The 20,846-nt window shown below is 46.0% G+C and overlaps 2 protein-coding genes and 1 pseudogene across 2 annotated transcripts; all 3 read left to right on the forward strand.

Annotated features, from left to right (window-relative positions):
* Positions 1-7,506: 7,506 nt before the first annotated feature.
* Positions 7,507-9,476, forward strand: LOC120702736 (annotated as a pseudogene).
* An 882-nt stretch (positions 9,477-10,358) lies between these two features.
* Positions 10,359-13,552, forward strand: LOC120702737 (mitochondrial outer membrane import complex protein METAXIN-like). Its single transcript, XM_039986664.1, has 6 exons — positions 10,359-10,602; positions 10,886-11,226; positions 11,323-11,399; positions 11,560-11,620; positions 11,919-12,081; positions 13,005-13,552. Exons 1-6 carry the CDS (start codon positions 10,425-10,427, stop codon positions 13,181-13,183), a joined length of 999 nt encoding a protein of 332 aa, XP_039842598.1. The 5' UTR covers positions 10,359-10,424; the 3' UTR covers positions 13,184-13,552.
* Positions 13,553-19,585: 6,033 nt separating this feature from the next.
* Positions 19,586-20,598, forward strand: LOC120701806 (probable serine/threonine-protein kinase PBL21). Its single transcript, XM_039985621.1, has 3 exons — positions 19,586-19,961; positions 20,045-20,160; positions 20,281-20,598. Exons 1-3 carry the CDS (start codon positions 19,586-19,588, stop codon positions 20,596-20,598), a joined length of 810 nt encoding a protein of 269 aa, XP_039841555.1.
* The last annotated feature ends 248 nt before the right edge of the window (positions 20,599-20,846 follow it).

Genomic DNA, 20,846 nt, shown 5'->3' on the forward strand with positions numbered 1-20,846 from the left:
ATCCAGGGGCCTAAACATAATATTAGATTTGTTTTTAACTTTTTGCAGTGAGCTTGGAAATTCAATTAAAAATCGTAGAAAAATCCTAAAAAGGCAAATAAGGACTTGTTGGAATCCTTATCAAAATCTCTACCCTCTGGAACCATAAAATGACATGTTTTATTTAGAATGTTTTGCTGCAAAAATAGATTTATGTTTAATAGTGCATAAAGACTAGTTGTTCTTATATTTTTAATAAATAATGTTTGGAGCCATGTTATACCATGAAATTTTTACGGTAGTATGTACATGTGAATATAGTGTTAGTGTAAAAATTTCATGGTCATTTATCATGTTTAGTTATATTTTTAATTAAATCTTGTTTTATGCCTAGGTTAAATGGTTTTATTTCTCCAAGTTGTTCTACTGTGTTTCATGAGTTGAAACTTTTACAGTACCTTTACTTTGGTTCCTAGTTGCTGTAGAAAAAGTTTGAGAATTTTTAGTTATTCCTAACTAGACCAAATGATTTTGTTAAGAAAAACTATAATAAATCAAGTAAAATAATTTATATGCCTGAAAAAATATAATATTTTTTACTAGAACTTCTCCTTGAGTATATAATCATGACAGTAAAGTTTGAGCCTCTGGAACTCAGTATAACTACTTGTATAATTTAAACTTGATTAATGTAGCTATCACTTGCTTTATTTCTTTTATGCCTTGTGTAGTTTTTCTTATGCTAGAATAAATCCTTTTGTAACTTGTAAATGCGTAATTGAAGTTAGTAGCATGCTAAATTTTGCAACCAACTGGTTTAACCTTGTGGTCACCTGCAGTGCCTAGTTAAAATATTCAACGTGTTGTTCGTTTAGCAATTGGTGAGGTGTTGCCTTAATCGTGTTTAATGCCTGTATAAGCTATCTCTCAATATCTATGGTCCTGTTAATTCAAAAGCATGCAGTTCCTGTAAGTCATGCTAACCCTGTTAGGTTCAGAGTGTTCTTGGTTTGTGTACTATGTTTATGCTTGCTTGCTAATAATTTAAGTCCATAGCTACTTCTTTTTGGCCCTAGGCGGATCCTTAATCTTCCTAATGCTTAATCTCCCTAAGTGAATTAGTAGCCTTCCTTTATAGGAGACACTTCAGGCTAAAATGAGTTTGAACTCTGAACCCACACATTAGTATCCGTGCAATTTGTGACCGTCTGCTTGCTTTGTATGCCTTTCAAATGCTCCGTGTGATGTTTTCCTTGAGTTCATACATTTGCATTGTGGCATATCATTTAGGTACGCTAGATGCACGATGCGTGGAACTAAAGGACAAAGTTGAAGCCGAGCTAGAAGATGGTGTACTGGTGGGCCGATCCAGAAGATGGAAGTACCGACTTGAGTCATGCTTGGGCCAGAGATGCTATCAAGCTGGAGCAACTGAAGGCCGGGCCCAAGGTCGGAAGGGCCCAAGGCCTTGTTTCTACTAACACTGACTTAGTGTTAATCCCAGGCAAGCCCCGGAGCATAATCCTAATTTTAAGTATTCAATGTTTATTTAAGTATTTTGTGCATTTACGTTCTAGGAGTTGTATGGAACTCTAGTATGCATGTTCTCCCTAGGTACCTGAGGGTCTATACTAGTATGCAGGTGTCGTTAGAAATGCTCTGCTAAGTAGGATCTCGGTAGAAGTCGAGTGATTCCTGTCACTCGCGAGATTTAAGATCTTGTTACTTGTGGCAATGTGGTTTGAGAATGAATCAATGAGGAAAGAGAAATGAAGACCGGACGGAGATGAATTGGTGCTGGATATGAAATGGATGTAAAGTAAGCCTCCGCCTGTGTCGATTGAGGACTGTACTGTTGTTGGCATTGCTGACCGAGTTTGAACAGTAATAACCACATGCCGGAAGTAGGAGGTAGTCGAAACCGGTAAGCTAAATACCTGATTTGCAACGATACTTTAAATCGCGACTTGCTACTCTGGGAGTGGAATGATGGCGGGTGTTGGAGTGTATGTCGCCTCCTAGTTCTCTGGGAGTTCGTTGTGAGGGACCCTTCACCCGGGTTTTGGCAGGCGTGATTCAGACGTCGGGGTAATGATGGGAACGGTTGACATATGTGGTCCGGCGTGGCTGCACGTGTCGTGTGAGTTAGGTCCACCTTGCAAGGTTAAATCGGATCGATTCGCCGTCTCTCTCGGTTAAGAGAACCTTGGTCACTGTGTCACATCGTAGTAAATAAGTAAAAATGAGAAGAGAAGTATGATGAGATATGTTTGTGGTACTCTGTAAAGATTAATGTGATCAACCATGCTTGCTTTAGATGTCAAATCTAGTTGGTACTTGATAAATTTAAATTGAGCTAAAATATTGAAAATAAGGATCCAATATTAGTAGCCTTTCAGTAAAACATACTCCAGAGCCAAAAAGCTTTGCATGTCTAGATAGTGGGCTAAGTATACTCGTGTCGGGTAAGTCTTGCTGAGTATTAGTATACTCAGGATTTGTTGTTAACCTATTTTCAGGAAACTGCTGCTGGTTGGAGCTAACCAGGATCCACATCGGTGGGCTCGATGTGACGTCCTCACGTCATCGTAGTTACTGTTGTTTTTCTAAACTAAACTTCTATTTAAATTTTGCTGCATGTTGAACTCTGATAATTTATTTTAAAACTCATTTTGTAAAGCTCTTCTTTGTAAATTAAATTTGAGAAATTTTGTCTGCTTGTAATCATCTGTGCTCGTCTTCGTGCGAGATTTCCAGTGTTTTTCGATCCTTAACCCGACAGACGACCGGATTACACCGTTTTAAGTGCGTGACAACTTGATTAACCATTAAGATAATAGTTAACGCACTTAAACCGGTTTAATTTGGATGGTTCTGTCACACTGCTGCAGCTGCCTCGCCGCTGTTGTCTGTGCTGCGCGCTGCCGCCGCCGCCGCTGGTGCCCGCTGCTGCTACTGCTGAGCTGCGGCCGCCGCCGTTGCCTGCTGAGCGACGCTGCCGGTGCAGCTGTTGTGCGCCGCAGCTGCGCACGCCGCCGCCAGAGAAGAAACTTGTTCAACATTTCTATTTCAATATTTTCAACATTTTATATTTTCAATTTCAACATTTCATCTTTAAAGTTTCAACATTTGAAAGCCAAATATTGAACATGTTTAACAAAATGTTGAGCCAATCCTATCAAAATGTTGAACATGTTTGTAGCTGATAATTGGGCCAAAGTGAGCTTTAACGATGAATGTCTTGTCTATCTTTCAGAAGATAGATAGGAACCCCCGGATGAAACCACATCCATTCCGAATTCAGAATAGAGCGAGGCATTTGACTAGTTTTTTATACAGACACACTCGCCTGTATGAACATGCTACATCTCTCGAACAAAGCGTGCAATTAATTTATAAAGTAGATTTTGAAATGTTTTTTTATCAGACACTCTCTATTTTACTTGGACTTGCTTTTTTTACCCAGACACTCACATTGATCCTATCTTTATGAGTACTTTCGAAAAAATATGCCAATATATCTCAAGATTAACAAGGTTATCATAGGTGTCTCTCTATTGATGAATACATAGATTACCATAAAAAATAGCACCATTAAATATATAAATAGATTTAGAAAATAAGAGCACTCGCGCGGAATTTAGTTTAGGACTCAAATCCGAATAAGCAATTTTTTTAGAAAATGCAGATTAAGTAGGCATCATCCTAATCAACTTAGCGTGTGGAATCTAATAGTGCCTCATTGACTACAAGAATCCTGATCGGCAAAATGTCTGGCATTTTTCTGTTGAAGAAGTTTAACAAGTAATCAAGTGCACCGTACAAAAATGTGTGAAAGTCTGATGTCCTCAACACCGGTTATAGCACAACGTTCAGTGACACTGTTAATACAAAGTCTAAGGGGATGTTTGGTTGGCCGCCGCAAATCGCCACGCCACACTCGCTCTTGTCGCGCTGCTTTGACCATCATTTGGTACGTACTTAAGTTGAGGCAGCCACACAATTTTTCTGCTTTGATTTTCACCAAGCTGTGGCAGCCGATTTGCTGGCCACACATTGCCACAACTTTGGTGCCACGTCACAGCTCACGTGGCGGAAGTTGGGTGGGAACCAAACAGCCCCTAAAGCACCAATTACTCCCTCCTTCCTCGTTTATAAGGCACGGTGGAACATGGCACGGTCTTCCAAACGATACTTTGACCATTTATTTGTCATATATTATATCACTTATGATTATAAATTTATAATCATTGTAAACTATGTTTGATCACGAATCCAATCATATAAAATTTACATTATAAAAATTAAAAATTAATAGTTAAATTATTAGTCAAAGATATAAATGTTTGAATCTTGATATGCGTGTGTGCCTCATAAACGAGGAAGGAGGGAGTAGGTTACACCATTATGGTGCCCTCTGACTATCTTTGATGAGCAACCTAGGCAACCCATCAGATATATATGAGATGATGATCTACCAATAAGGTTACCGAACCTTAAGTCACTACCACGATGCAAAATGGAGATTTATGAGGGGCCTGCCATTTTGTTGAGAGGAATTAATAACTCATACAAAAAAAATATTTTTTGTGAAGATGATCAATAAACTCCCCTGAAATGCTATTTTCGTGATTATTTTTAATGAGGTGTTGAAAAACCTCCCGTGAAATCTGTCTAGATTTCATAAAAGTGTTCCTAAACTCTCACGAAATTGCCGCCATGAAAAGGACCTTGACGGTTGACCTTCATGGAAACGGTATTTTTGTAGGCCTCGATTGGTGAGAGTATCTTCATGACGGTTTGGCATGGTAGATAAAATTTGCGGTGGTAATGGCTCTCACGAAAATTCGAATTCTGCTACTGCTAGTGACTTCGCTTGGTCAGACTTCGACGCGAACACAAATTCCGTTCATGGAATCATCTCTCCCTTCCCTTGCCTAGCTACTACTCCGACAACAGTTATCATCTTGTTCACAGCTTTTGCGGCTAGATTCTCTTTAGCCTTCAGCGGCCATGCGAGGGACTGAAAGGAAGCTGCAGCAAACAGAAGGTTCGACGCTGGAGTGGTGCAATGTGTAACACATCTTGTCTGTACTTCTCGCAAGATGTGTTTTTTCCGTTTCTTGTGCAAGCAGGTCGACGGCCTGCCTTGTGGTGTCTGAAACCTGAACTTTTTTCAGACTTCTGTCATTTTATCCTCTTAATTCAAAGATGCGCAGCTCTTCTGCGTATTAGTGAGGAAAAAAACTTTACGATTCATGGTTGTGTGTTTGCATGGTTGAAGTTCTCAGAAAAATTTAGAAACTAAGCAAACTTGATAAGTAGTCTGTACATACATGAATTCACGACAAAAGAGACTATTTATTATGGTAAAAAGGACTAAAGAGTAACGAGTCTACTCGTGCGTTGGGTTCAAGTCACCTGGCTAGAAGCCTAGAAGGGCTAATTGCAGATTTGCAGCGACTGCACACCCCAGTGCAGCAGTGCTATTTGGACCTTGTTTAGAGGCATAAAGTTTTAGGTGTAAAGCACTGTAGCGCTTTCGTTTGTATTTGATAATTATTATTTCGTTATGGGTTAATTAGGTTCAAAAGATTCGTTTCGCAAATTATAGACAAACTGTGTAATTAGTTATTTTGTTTAGTTATATTTAATATTTCATGCATGTGTTAAAAAATTCGATGTAATGAAAAATCTTGTAAAATTTTAGAATTTTGAAGGAAACTAACCTTGTTATAGTGTTTGTCGCTTCTTCCCCTTCCTTTGTATCTGAATAATAAAATTGACTCCGGGGCGCTCTTCCTTCCCTTGTGGCTTCTTCCTTCCTACAAACAAATCACCATCGCCGCTCATCACACTAGGAATGACGAGACGGTTTAGGATGGGCTGTCTCTGCACAAATTCACCAAAAGTAGGGCCGTGTTTAGTTGCCTCTCGTAAAGTTTTTAAAAGACATCTTTCTATATTTGAAGTACTAAATATAGACTAATCACAAAATAATTACAGAACTCGTCTGTAAATCGCGAGACGAATCTAATGAGCCTAATTAATCCGTCATTAGAAGTTGTTTACTGTAGCAATTTAGCATCTAATTACAGCTTAATTAGGTTCATTAGATTTCATCTCGCGATTTACAGGCAGCAGTCGCAATGTATTTTTTATTTCGTCTAGATTTAAATCTCCATGCAGATGCCGGAATTTTTTTTTTGGAATTTTGATTTTTGGAACTAAACACGGCGTAGGCATATCATGTGGGCCCTTATCCGCTGCCACTTGCTTCCGCCCATCTTCTAAGCGGAAAACGACGGGCCCCGACTCAATCACTTAACAACAGCCAGCCAGCAGGAGCCTTTGCAGGAGCAATGGAATTAAAGCATTTTTCAGCAGCTTGATTGCGCATGAATTTGACGACAGAACCAAAGGCCAAAGCACTTGCGACACATTGCCAGAATTGGATGCCAAAGCAATGCTCTTTCTTCCCACTTCCCTCAAAAAAAAAAAGGAAAAAAAGGCGAATCACCCCCATCTGCCGGCGGCCGGCCTCGCAAGCACAGTAGAAAGATCGACCGGTGATGCATCTCTGTCTCGTGCGAACGCTGAGGTACGGTTCCGACAAGTGCTACGGTACGGTTGAGACTTCAGACGCCTGAAATTGACGTCATTTTCAGGCGAGGCTCATCGAATCGCGCCAGCGTCGCCGTCGTCCTCCAGATCCAAGGCCTCTAGTCTAGGGTGAAGGAAGCCAGGAAGCCACTGTGAAAATACGTGTGCAACAGCTGTGCCAAGGTCAGGGCTCAGGGCTGCCGCCGAAGCAGTGTGAGTGGGAGAGGTGTCGCGATCTTGGAAGACTTTAGCATTCCGACTGTACCACGCTTGTTGAATTTGAATAGTTACCCGAGTTGTTGGAATAATGGATTAAGAATTTGAATATTTACCGGAGTAGTTGGAATAATGGATTTAAAAACAGCACTGCCAGCGCCCGAACGTTTAGTCAGATTTTTTTTATCTTCGGACGGTCCATGGCAATATTGATAAATAATACGACCGCAACATCGAAAAAATGTGTATATAAATGACTCTCATATCCGATTCAGGATGAAAAATTCTTATCGCAACATTAACATCATGTTTCATGCAACATCTACTGCACAATATAGAGAAATAATAATTGCAACATCGTTAAAAAACGCGGCCGGAGGAGTGAAAGGACCCCTCCCGGCTTCTCCCGGCCGCGGAAAAATTCCCGAACCCTGGCTCATACCTGAGAGGGTAAGTCTTGCGGCGAGCACAGCGAGGAGATTTATTTACCCGCAAGCGGGAGCGACTGTGCCACACGCCCACACCCGGTTATTCCTGATCGAACCCGGGCAGGTGGCCTCCACGACGGACGGGAGTGCCCACCAGGCACCACTGCGCTACAAACGCGGCCGGAACATCGTTACTTGTCTCTTCCAACGCCCAATTTTTTCTGCACGTGGGACATGCTAATCCTAGCATTATTGATTCAGAGAGTAGAATATGGAGGTAATTAGGGCAGCGTCGCGCAGCATAAATTGCAGTGCGGATCAATGCCGATGCTGCATCCATCTCATTCGTCCAGTCACCAGCCCCAGGCTCGGCCGCTCGGTCAGTCGGAGTCGGAGGCGCCACCACCATGTCCGTCGCCGTGGGCTCGGGCGGTTGCTACGACCAGGGGCGAAGCCACGTTGGGCTTGCCGAGTGCACGTGCACCAGGGAAAAAACAAAGATTCAATGGTTAACATCTAAATTTCCCAAGGAATGAGATTTTTTTTACACGTGTATATTAAGGTGTGCACTCGGGTCTACTATGCTCTAGCTTCGCCCCTGGCTACGACCGCCGGCGGGAGCTGCAGGCGTTCGACGACACCAAGGCCGGCGTCAAGGGCCTCCTCGACGCCGGCACCAAGTCCATCCCGGCCATCTTCCACCACCCGCCGGACTCCCTGCCCCACCAAGAGGCAGACGCGTCGTCCGCCACCGACGACGCGGCAGCAGCAGCAGTCCCGGTCATCGACCTCCTCGGTGCCCCGCGGGAGGAGGTGGTCGGGCTGGTGAGGGCCGCGGCCGAGACGGCCGGGTTCTTCCAGGTGGTCAACCACGGCGTGCCGGGCGAGGCCATGGCCGCCGTGCTCGCCGCCATGAGGCGGTTCAACGAGGACCCCGCGGAGGCCAAGACGCCCTACTACACGAGGGACACCGCCGCCCGCAAGGTGAGGTTCTACTCCAACCTCGACCTCTTCCAGTCGCCGGCGGCCTGCTGGCGCGACACCCTCTTCTGCGACATGGCGCCGGAGCCGCCGACGCCGGAGGACATGCCGGAGCCGCTCAGGTGCGTGCTTGCCGGAGCTGGTCAACTCAACATGCACGATGATTCTTCTCTTAACAATTATGGATTATAAAAAACAAAATTGATTAAACGAAACCAAATTGGACACACAGGGGCGTGATGTTCGAGTACACGGAGGCGGTGCGGAGGCTGGCGGTGTGGGTGTTCGAGCTGCTGTCGGAGTCCCTGGGCCTGGCCGGCGACCACCTCAGCAAGATGGGCTGCGGGGAGAGCCTCAAGGTGGCGGGCAACTACTACCCGCCGTGCCCGGAGCCGCATCTCACCCCCGGCAACACCAGGCACACGGACCCGACGTTCCTCACCGTCCTCCTGCAGGACGGCGTGGGCGGCCTGCAGGTGCTCCTCGACCGCCGCGGCGGCGGCGGCGGCGGCGGCGGATGGGTGGACGTCCCTCCCGTGCCCGGCGCCCTCATCATCAACGTCGGCGACCTTCTCCAGGCATACATCCGCTCGCCGACCGCTACCGCTTGTCCGGCCATCACCGACATGGCTGATCATTGTTTGCCGTTTCCCTTGGTTCTCGTGCGTGCAGCTCGTCAGCAACGGCCGGTTCAGGAGCGTGGAGCACCGGGTCCTGGCGAACAAGGGCACGGGCCCGGCGAGGGTCTCCGTGGCGGCGTTCGTCGACGTGGGGAGGTCCATGAGGCGGTACGGCCCAATCCAGGGGCTCATCACGCCGCCGGGCGGTGGCAACCCCCCGATCTACAGGAGCGTCACGGTCGAGGAGTTCATCGCGCACTTCTACAGGAAAAGGCAGCGAGCGCCGCCCCAGGCTCGACTACTTCAAGCTGGAGCAGTAGCAGCACACTCCTTTTATACTCGTTAATTAATAAAATAATAAGGGAGGGATGGGTATAGTACTAGTAGACTAGTAGTACATGCTTGCTGTGTGTAGCTCCCAAATGGAAACAATCTTGGAATAATGGAGCATCTCCATTGCTGCTCTCGGTAGCTGAAATGCAGGCCTGCTGAAATGGCAGGTCTTCCACATAGACCATAGGCCGTGGACCACGGCCCGTGGTCATTCTTGCGAGGACCAAATGTGTTACAAAAACTGTTGGTGTGTAGTGGTAACGCTGATTGGGATGTTGATGTTCAAATGGCGAACAACCGACGTTTTGGATTTGAATTTGATTTCTACTTCTGCTCTACAATTTCACAGCCATCCAATCCGAATCATAGAATTGGAACCATGTTCCCTCAAAAAAGAATTGGAACCATGTTACATAGAATTTATTTCGGGCTAGGAATGATATGTATAACAATAGACTCGTGATAGGTATAACAAGAGATCGGAATTTATTTCGAGTTCGGAAGGTACAACAAGAAACTGGGAATCAATCCACTAGTCGAGGGGTGTAGAATCAACGTGGCTCGGCAACGATGACACGCTGTGAGCCCTCCTCCTCCGAAGGCCAGGTCTCTGCTAGGGCCTGCTTCCGTTGGGGCGAGGCGTTGGTTCGTGATCGGAAGTCGGAGCTGCTCTTCGGTGGTTTGAGCTCAGCAATGATGACCGGTTGCGGCCGCTTGTTTCAGACCCGTCGGTGGGTGGCTCTTTGGTGGCTTGCCATGGGAAGTCGGAGCTGCATAGCTTGCTCTATGCTCGGCAACGATGACCCATGGCGGCGCGTCGTGTTTGTGCTCAACCGCGTTGCGTGGGTTAGTTAGCCCCTCGGACGCCTCCTTTCGACATCTGATTAATCTTTTTTGTACATAAAATTTCTTTCGTCTTAATTGAGTGGTTCAGCTCCTGCCATTATGTTCAAAAATAATATGCATGACAGTTGCAGTTCCCTCTGTCGTGATTGCCGGCAGCAAGGCGGCCTGCCCTCGGAAGGCTCACTGGGCCGCGCGCTGTGGGCTGGACCGTGCGGTTTTCTTACATGGGCTGGAAGAATTTACAAGTGGGCTGGATAGAGCTTCGAGCCCACCACCGGCCCGCTAAATAAGGCCCGCTCCGGCGTGTTCGGGGAAATAAGATAGGAGACGCGCAGGAAACAAAATTAAACCCTTTTTCCGCAAGGCAAACCCCGAGGCCTTCTTCCCCTGGAAGAAACCCCAGCCCACTCTCCCGGTGATGGCATCGGCGGCGGCGGCCGCGGAGTGGGAGGCGGCGGAGCGGAAGGTGCTGGTGGCGCGGAAGCCCTGCTTCGGGCTCCCCACCGCCTGCCCCACCAGCCTCCCCGTGCTCCTCTACCTCCGCCTGGCGCAGGTCCCCTTCGACATCCACGTCGACAGCTCCTTCCCCGATGCCGGTGAGCTCCCCGCCCGCCCGCGCGGCCCTGCCCTCTCATACCGTATCGCCTTAGCTCCTCTTTGCGTGCGCGGTGTTGCCATGCTGGGATCTCGCTGTGCTGCTGGCGTCTCCGTTCGTCATCAGCTGCTAGATAGTGTTTTTCCCCTTATAAAAATAAAATAAAGCTGTCGATAGCTTGGGGGGGGGGGGGGGATCCACACATTGACGTGAAGGAATCGCTTTCGCTGGTTGAGCCATGTGCGAGGCAGCTGCTCTGCTCACAAGTTAATTCTGTTCCACAGATCACATACCATATGTCGAATTCGGTGATTGCGTGGCGTTCAACAATGAGAAAGGAGGTGTCATTGAGTACCTGAAGGGGGAGAAAATTGTCGACTTGAACTCAAAGCACCCGAGCGTTTCACCTTCCGATGTGCTGTCCACAAAGGCCATGGTTTCGACCTGGCTTGCGGATGCTTTGCAGTATGAACTCTGGGTGGTTAATGATGGAAGCATCGCGCATGATATTTACTTCTCTGATCTTGCCTGGCCCATCGGAAAGATACTCCACTGGAAGAAAACTAGAGATGTGAAGCACCTACTGGGTATAACAAAGCTTAATGCTGCAGAGAAGGAAGAAGAGGTTCCTACTCCCTACTCATCACTTCCATTTCTAGTCCTTTTTTTTTCCCTGGTGACACACCAGTAGCTTCTGATGCAAATTTCTTATTTTAAACAGATATACCAGAAGGCAAGTGCTGCATATGATGCATTGTCTCTGAGATTAGGGGACCAAGTATTTCTATTTGATAATAGGTAAGCACCTGATCTTTATCTATTTTACTTGAATCATGTCTTTATCAGCTTTTCTATTTATCTGTGCTCTGTGTTAGTTTTTAAATGCTTACTGGCACTTGGATATTTGTCCTGATGCGCCTTTTATGGAGCACTAATATTTTTGTTTCTATTTGTGAAGCCCTACGGATGTTGATGCTCTTTTCCTTGGACATGCTCTTTTTGTCCTCAATGCATTGCCTGTAAGCTCCCCCTCTCTACACTTAGATGTACACCCAAATGACAGATACTGCCTAAAGTTTCTGATTGCATCAACAAAATGATCAAACACACATGCCCAATTTGCACAAGCACATTATCTTGAAGGAGCAGGTGCAGATCTCAAATGCTTCTAATTTAGCAGTAGGGGTATTAAGTTGTTTTTCTATGCTGTGAAGAATTTCCTTAGCTATAAGCCTATAACCTAAATCTGTCAAGCAAATGCTTGACTATGTTTTGGTGATCTTTGAGGCTTGTTCTGATCTTACTTCTGCTTCTTAGGATACATCTGTGCTGAGGGGCACTTTGCAGAAGCATGAAAATTTGGTGAATTTTGTCGAACACCACAAGGTCCAATTGCTGGAAGACTCATCATCATCAGGGGTGGGATCATCACCCAGTCCATCGTCATCCACCCCCCGGAAAAGAGCATCTGGTGGCCAAAGTAAGCAAACAGATCACTATATTCTGACGTTCAAAATTCAGAGATTGAAAGTTATAGCATGAATACTACTAGATAACCTGTTAGGAACATTAAAAGTTGAATGATGCCATTTTACAGCTAACTCTGCCTAAGCTTTAGGCCTCTAGTGCCCATTTGCCCGTTATAAGTGCCCTGGAGCTGCCAATGCTTTCAGGTTTTCTTGTTGCTTGTCACTCAAGTTTAATGCAAGAATGTGTTCCATTCGATATTTAATTAGATCTGGTGAAGAGACTGAAATATTCCTGTCTGAAAATTATTATTTTGTCTGTGCCACTGCGAATGGCTATTATATGCACACGCTGAACTGTTTAAGGCCATCTGCATTCTGCAGTCTACTCATCTGCATTTAGCAATAATATTTGTGCATGAAGTGATGACCTAATCCCTTCCAAAATGCATTTCATTTTGAAGTAATGCAGTGTCTGCACTCAAGAACACCGTATTGTATTTCCCTGGAAAAAAAGAACATTTTAGCAGACGGATCCTTTCTGTAATCCTGGATCATTGCATCAAGAAATTCTACCAAAACAAACGGTGTCAAACATTGATTTAGATAGGATGGGAGTGGAAAATATATAATTATATGGCTAGGCCCTAAGAGCCCAACAAAACATAATAGTAGTACTTGGACTCATCTGGCAAAATGATTTTTCTCAGATATGTTCGGGAAGATTTGGTCAGAAGTTAGTGTCGAGGGGTTCGTATGTTTTACTTGTTTGTGCTTTCATTTGAAAGTGAGATAATTGAAACCAAAATGCACTGAGGAAATGTTGATGATAACAAGTTCTACTTGAACATCACCTGGCTCATTTCCCTTGTTATCTCTGCACTTGTGTTACTTATGTTCTTGACTGGTATGGTGTTCTTATTGACCTGGTCTCTAGGTTATAAGCCAAAACCCAAAGCCAAGAAGGAACGGACCGAAGAGGAAAAGAAATTCAGGCAAAGAGCAAAGTACTTCCTGGCCACGCAACTTGTTGCAGTCCTTGTGTTCCTATCACTGATGGGCGGGGTTGACAGTTCTGAGCTAGACGATGATGACGGCATGGATTATGAAGATTAGATCGTTCCTAATGTTGTACTACATGATTCGTTCCAAAGCCAGTCTGCCCTCTTGCTGGGTGCTGTGAAAATTGTTCCCACCGTTAGTGAGATGTGATACACCTGATGCTGTGACTAGGAATACACTGAGCTGGTTTGCCTTCGGCAGTTTCATAATCTGTACGCATACTTGGCTCGACTTTTTTTGCAGCTTCAGTGAACCCAACTGTAAGCAAATTCGAATTTTGGTGTTTATGGAGACGCTTCTTTGGTACAGGATGGATCTGTCGGCCTGAACTTGTGTTCAGACATTAAATGAATAAATTGTGGCTGCTGATTTGCAAAATAAAGGGTGCTTCTGGGAATAAATCACACGGTTATTTTTCAGTCAGAAGTAATTGGCAGTAAATTACTTTGAGCTGCAAAGTTCAATTTGAGATCAGCTAGCCTCGAGTTTGGATATGGAGTCCGGGTTGAGGTCAGCGATCATCATCGAGCATGTCTGTTGGAGGCTATCTTGAGCTAAAAATATTGTTTACAAGGATGTCTTGGAAGCATAAGAAAATGCTAGTTTTATTGTGATGTACATTAACAACTATTATTTATCCATCTATTTTCTTACTCAGACCATACTGATGATGTTTTCTTATAGGCAGATTGTTGGAAGCCTGAATTTTTGTCAAAATAACCTGTCTAATTATTATTACCTTCATGCTGCCGTGTTGGAAATTGCATTACCTGTCTAATTTGTACACACAGGCATATTGAATTAAATTTTGGTGACTGTTCCACCTTATTTTAGATCGAACAATGCAATTCTTATTTCAATAACTTTAATCTGTGTTATGCTCATTTGATGGAGACTCATTTTTGCTACAAATATAAAATTCTTGTCTTTTAGATTTTCTATGAATATGAAGTTCTTATTTACTAGAATTTTAAAGAACACTAGTTGATCTGTAAAGAATGAGTAAATGTATAACACAACAGCGTTTAATTTGTATGCTTTCTTTAATAGATAATTGAAATAAGACACTAGCTGATTTGTTCATTATTAGCTAGCCAACTTCATCATCTTCATTAATCTAAGAGTATCTCTAGGAGTCGTTCTAAATTTCACTATCTAAATTATCATTTCGAGAGTCCTCCGCATAAAAATCGATTTCTATATGTTTTCACTCTCTGACAGTTTTTCTATATCTTGTGTACAAAATTATTTTCGTTATCTATCTGTCTAGTGAGAAATACGGAATAGAGATTTGGATAACCAATTAGAGAAGCCGTTGGAAGGTATTTTTCCATCAAAATCTCTCGACGAGAAAAGATATAAAGAGTGTCTCCAAGTTGCTCAAGCAGCATTGGAATCATCTGAAGCGTCCCCTCATAAGAGAAGACTTAAATGTGATACAAAACATCAGTCCCAGGAGGCTGATGCCACATTTATTACATCAGATGGTTCAAAACCTTACAAACCTTGGAGGACATTCGATACAGATGATAACAAGGATTAACCAAGCTACGACAATACACCAAAGTGCTACCAACACGGGATCTAACTCAGGCTCAGAGTGCTGCGACAGCGGAGGCATCTCGACAGGGCCGGTACCACAGGCAAGGTTGGGTGTAGAACGATAACCCTACTCGGCGTCGTCTGGCACGAAGTCGGGGTCTTCTTCTGTAAAAAGTAAGAGTGGGGTGAGTACAAACGTACTCAGCAAGTCCAACCACACCCACGGAGGGGGTTATAACAGAATAATATGCATAGGTAAATCAAGGATAAGGTTACGGTTTAATTTGCCGAAAAACGATACTTTATGCAGGGGTTTATTTTATAGAAAACCATTTAGAAATCAATTTTTTTTTTGGCATTAACACAGAGTTCAGGTTTTAAAGCTGCTACCGGACTCCCCGTCCGACGTAGCACACGACACAACTGCCGGAACCAATTCCAAAACAACTCACACCAGCCCATCCCAAAGAAACACTAGTTATGTGACCACACCATAACTCGCCCAATACCGTGGGCACGGACTATTCGAATAGATTCTTAACTCTGCAGAGGTGTGCAACTTTACCCACAAGTAGGATACCACAACTCGAACACCGTCGTGTCGGTGTAGATCCCAACATAGCCATTACCCACCATAGCTAAGCCTGACTAGCCATCACGGGATGCACCAAGGGTCACCGACCGTTCATTTAGGTATAACCGGGCATAAGTCACTCTGGGCTTATCCCTTTTCCTTAGTCACCCGTTGCTCTCAGCTCTCCTGATGGCTATCACACCAACTAGTGGGATTTATGCTACGCCGTTGCCCATACAACGGTCGAGTGGTCTGCACGATAGTGGAGTTAGGTGAGATGACACACCAACTCGGTCCTTACATGCGACAAGATGGATATCTCCCTCCTTGCTCTGCCACACAGGCACAAGCACACCAATCGGCAAATCACACAGAAATGCCGTCCATCCCGTCCATACTCATCTTTCGAAATCCACATTTTATCCCTTCCCACACGCACACATTTTCTTTATCAAATAAATCATATTATGAGTAAAGTCCTGAGCGTTCTAATATCGATTAACGTCCAAGCAAAATCAGACATTAATCTAGGTGGTCAAGGAATGGTCATCACAAGTCAAGGGGTGGCTATCCAACCGTGTTTTCATGCAAGTAAAACATATGCAACTTTATAAAACAGGCCATTGGGTTGTGTTTATAAAAACTAGGACAGAAACATGCATCAAAGGATGGGATTGAACTTGCCGTCTTCGTAGCCTTCGGGGAGGTCCTGTCCTTCGGGCTCGGGGTCGTGGAACGGGTCCTCGTTCACCTGCTCACAGCACTGCTCGTCAACGGGTTCTCCTTCGTTCACTCCGTGGTCTACAGCGCACACAAATAAACATTCAATCAAAACAAAGATTTGTCGTCGAGCTCGAAACGGAAACACATGAAATATAGAGCATAGAGCATTATTTTTGGATGGCTTCTGAATGGTATGGCCAAAACTGAGTTAGGAGAGGCGTGGTAAAATTTTAGGTCAATCCGGGGTCGTTAGGCACATAAAATGATAGGTCAGGGAAGCGCTTAGGCCCTAAACAGGGGTCCAGGGACCTAATTGTAATTAAATTTATGAAGGCAGGGGCTTGGTTTGCTTTTTAGAAATTACTTGGGTCAATTTAAAAGAGTCAGGGTTTTATTAAGTTTATATGGTGGGGGTTTATTTTGGGGATGTAACAAAAGAGGGGGTTTTAATTGAAAAAGGGCTTAAAAGTTTTGGGGTTCCTTTATTGATTAGAGTAAAGGGGAGGGGCTCTAGGCAAAACTGCCTTTCCCCTTCCTCCCGCTACTGGAACAGGGGAGAGGGGGGGCGGCGCACGGCGGCGTCCGTCGCCGGCGAGCCAGGGCGCGGGAACGGCCGGGAAGGAGGGAAAAAGGAGGAGGAGGGTGGAGGGGTTCGATTCCCCACCTCGGCTCGAGCTGGGGTGGAGCGAGGGGGCGGCTCCGCGGGGATCGACGGCGGCGGCGGGAGTGGGTGTGCGGCGGCGGCGCTGCAGGGCTGGGGAGGGAGTTGGGGGTGGCGGAGGAGGTCGCCTAGGTGACTGGGGTGCTCGGAAGGTGCCCCGCGGCCTCTTTTATAGACGGCCAAGGCGGTGGCGGTGGGGTGATGGCCGGCGGCGGCAAGCTTGCAGGCGGCTTTTAATGGCGTGGGGGCGGCGAGGCGACGCGACGGCACGGCGCTGAGAAGCACTGGCGGGGCGTCAACGGTGACAGCGGGCGGGGCGCGCGCGCGGGCAGGACGGGACGCGTCGGCGGCAGCCGACCGGCGCAGGCGGCGTCAACGATGGCGGTGTGCAGCCGTCAACGGCGGTGTGCGCGTGGGTCACGGTGCGGCCGCGTGGGCGTGCAGAGGCGGTCCGGCCGGGGCTTGCTTGTGCGGGCGGAGCGAGGAGCACGCGTGTGCGTGTGTGCGCGCACACGACGTCGTGGCGGCGCTAAAGCGGCTCGGGCGCGGCGGTGTTGCGGCGGCGCGGCTCGGCGTGGGCCGCCGGCCGGGCGGGGCGCGTGGTCGAGCAGGAAGGAGGCTTGGTGGGTGCTGCGCGCGCGAACGCGGCCAGGTGGCCGTGGCGTGGCGTGCGGGCAGGGAGCGAGCGGGCGCGCGGCGCTCGGGCTGGCGCGCCGAGCTGCTGCGGCCGAGCGCGTGTGCGCGCGAGGGGGTGGGGCAGCAGCGGCGCGCACGCGGTCGGGGAGCAGGGCGAAGGCGAGCCGCGCGGGGCACGGGCCGGTGCGCGCCGGGCAGCTGCAGGGCGAGCGTGCGGGGAGGAGAACTGGGCCGGGCCAGGCGCGCGCGGCAGAGAAGAAAGGAAGGAGAGAGAGAGAGGGAAAAAGAGAGAGAAAAGAAAAGAAGGAAATGGGAAAAAGAAAAGAAAAAGAAAAAGGAGGGGAGAGAAAAGGGAAAAAGGAGAGAGGGAGAGATTTGCGGTGATCCCGCCGGTGGCGACAGCGACGCCGGTCGGGCACGCGCGACTGTCGCGGCCGCGGCCTGCTGTCAGGCGTGATGCACGGGTTGAGGGGAAAACAGTGTTCTGGATACGGGTGTCGAGACAAGTTTTTCGGGAATCGGGAGATCGGAACAGGGAGGTTCCCGGAAAGCTGGGGTTAGGGTTTTAAGGAAGGATCGAGCTCAACGACGAGAAACAAACTTAGCGAACGATTTAACTTGATGAGTTTTCGGGGCGTTACATCATCAAACGCTCCTGATCACAGGTCATTGAAATCATCAAAGACTACTGACCACACAGGTCACTGAAATAATCTACGAGTAGGAAAATACTAAAAATAATATCCTTGTTTGGTCTGTTCATTAGCTAGCCATCGTCCTCATTATCGCGAGTAGCATTGAATTCATCAAACTCTCCTGACCACAGGTCACTGAAATAATCTAAGCCCAACAATACTTTGGAAGGTATGGTAACATTTTCCCGCAAAAATATCATAAAAGACTACTGCACCTTTTTTTTGAAAAAAAAACTACTGCACGGTTTTTCCAAAAAAAAAACCACTACCGCACTACGTCAGCAAGGACACCCCACAGAGAAATGCTTTGCTGGAATACCCACGGAGCCTGAATCGCCATAAACCCAACAGTGAAATCAATCTTTCGGAAAAGACAGCACGCAATGACGACAAGCTCTAGAGATTATAGTTGTTCAGTGTGGGGAACTGGGGATGCAGTCTGTACAATAGACTGTTTCTTCCCCATCGTTAGCTCAAAAAAAAAAAAACTCAATCATAACTTCCTGCTCGTCCAGCTCTCATAAAAGTTACCTCAGTTAAAGAACACAAAACCTACAACCTCTTAACTTAAGCTCTCATAACAAATGAAAGGAATGACGCAAACAATGTCAGAGAAAGAGACAAGTAGTGGTTATACTAGCATAATTCCCCTCCTCTGCAACCAACCAACATTCAATAATCCGCATACGCCAATACGGTTGCATAAGAATTTGGGAACACATTTAAATAGTGGTGTTCCAAATGCCAATGACGAATATCCGCGACGTCTACTAAGGAGGAGAGGCAGTATAAGGTTGGATCCACAGGAATGCAGCGGAGAGAGTTCTTTCGACAAGTCTCTGGCTCTCTGCTTATCAATTTGGCACTGAAAAGACAATCATAGTGAAGCATGGGGAAAGCATTATCTCCTCTGATTCTGGTTCTGGTGGCTGTCCATGGCTGCAAGGCGAATCGTGATTTTGTGTCAGGTTTGCACGGTTCAGTCGAAAAAAATTGGATAGTAAGAAGACTGCCTAGTTTTATCGTAGACTGTTTCATCCCAGTTTTCAGGTCTGAAATAGACATACCATTCTGACATTCTGATATTGAGCTATAGTTGTTTGTATGTGAGTGTGTGTCTGTGATTGACTTGGATAGTTGCACTCGCAAAACTTAAAATTTTGAGTTATAATGGTCAGACCATGTCATCCAACCGAACTGGAACGGATAATTAGGCCACAAATTGTTGATTGCATGTATGAATGAAAGTGCAACAATGGTATATCTAATGAGATATCTTTTGACAATTGCAGATGGCGAGTACATCAGGATAAGACGTAAGCCCAAGCTAGCCTTTCTGTTGAGTCCACAAAGCGTGCATCAACGCATGCTTAATAAAAATCTTTAACTGCAGTGCGTTTGTAAATTTCAGGTAGCACATTTGCAGTCCTGATAGTTTTCGCAATACTGGCGGTTGGCTTCGCCATTGCGATCACCAAATACCTAAGGAACAAGAACAATAAAGCGAATGAGGCTACTGCAGAAGAGTCACTGAAATCATCTCAAGGTAGATAGATCTCCACATGTGAACATCTAATTCCATCCCCTGAACAAAAAAAAAAACTTACTGCTTTTAATGATGATTCATGGTTTGTTTGATTGACCCACCTTACCCCAAAGGCAACAGGGTGCATGTGGAGGTGACCAGCAGGTGGTCGGGCTTGTATAAGTTCACGAAGGAGGAGATTGAGAGAGCAATCAATTATGCGAACAGCAGGATCTACCTTGGCTCTGGTAGCGCAGGCCAGGTGTACCAGGGCGTGCTACCAAGCGGTCAGCTTGTCGCGATCAAGCACATCCACAAGACCGCGATGTCGGGATCCTTCATGAGGGAGGTGGAGCAGCTGTCCAAGGTGAGGCATCCCAACCTGGTGTGCCTCTTTGGGTACTGTGATCAGGAGGGAGATCAGTACCTGGTGTATGAGTACTGTGCCAATGGGAACCTGGCCCAGAACCTACTGAGTAAGGGCAATTCAGCTTTGAGATTTTCTAGTATGTTTATTCTGGTGATCTTACTACAACAACCTTCTGTTCTTGATTGGCAGGAAGTGACTCTGTTCTACCATGGGAAACAAGAGTGAAGATCCTTAGGGACTGTGCATCTGTCCTGAGGTTTCTTCACACACACCCTGATGGTTGTATTGTCCATAGAGACATCAAGGTGAGAACGTTGATTGAAATTTGTAGGTATAACGTGAGATTGCTTCTGAACCATAACATGCTCTAGCCTCTTGGAGCTCTTTACATACTATGGCCTGAAAATCTGTTCGGATTGTTCCAGCTCACAAACATCTTGCTGACAGAGGACAAGGTGCCAAAGCTATCCGATTTTGGTTTGGCCAAAATGCTGGAAATGGAGGAGACTAAGGTGTTCACAGATGTCAGGGGAACCATTGGGTATATGGATCCCGAGTACATCACACATTCCAAGCTCACTTGTGCCAGTGACATATACAGCTTTGGTGTGGTTGCGCTGCAGCTTCTGTCAGGGAGGAAGGTCATAGAACTTGACATTGTTGCACGTGATTCTCTTACGAAGAAGGTAAGTTCTGTTAGTGGAAATGTTCTTCGTAATTCATATTTTCTTCTAAACGAATAAGTGGAAATATTCTTCATAATTTATATTTTCTTCTAAACGAATACACTCACAGAACTTTACCCATGTGAGTACTTCCAAGAGACTGAGCCGGCAGATCTCAACATTGATGAAGTCACCACATGCATCTCAATGTCAGTAGACTCTTGCCTAGTAGTACTGAACGAATAATGCCGGTTAAATCTTGAAATAAATTTAGAAAAATGTGAGGACCCATGCCCAATTGAGGTCTCGAACAAGGCTAGACAGGT

Source organism: Panicum virgatum, chromosome 4K, assembly GCF_016808335.1.
Source record: "Panicum virgatum strain AP13 chromosome 4K, P.virgatum_v5, whole genome shotgun sequence".
NCBI classification, from domain to species: Eukaryota; Viridiplantae; Streptophyta; class Magnoliopsida; order Poales; family Poaceae; genus Panicum; species Panicum virgatum.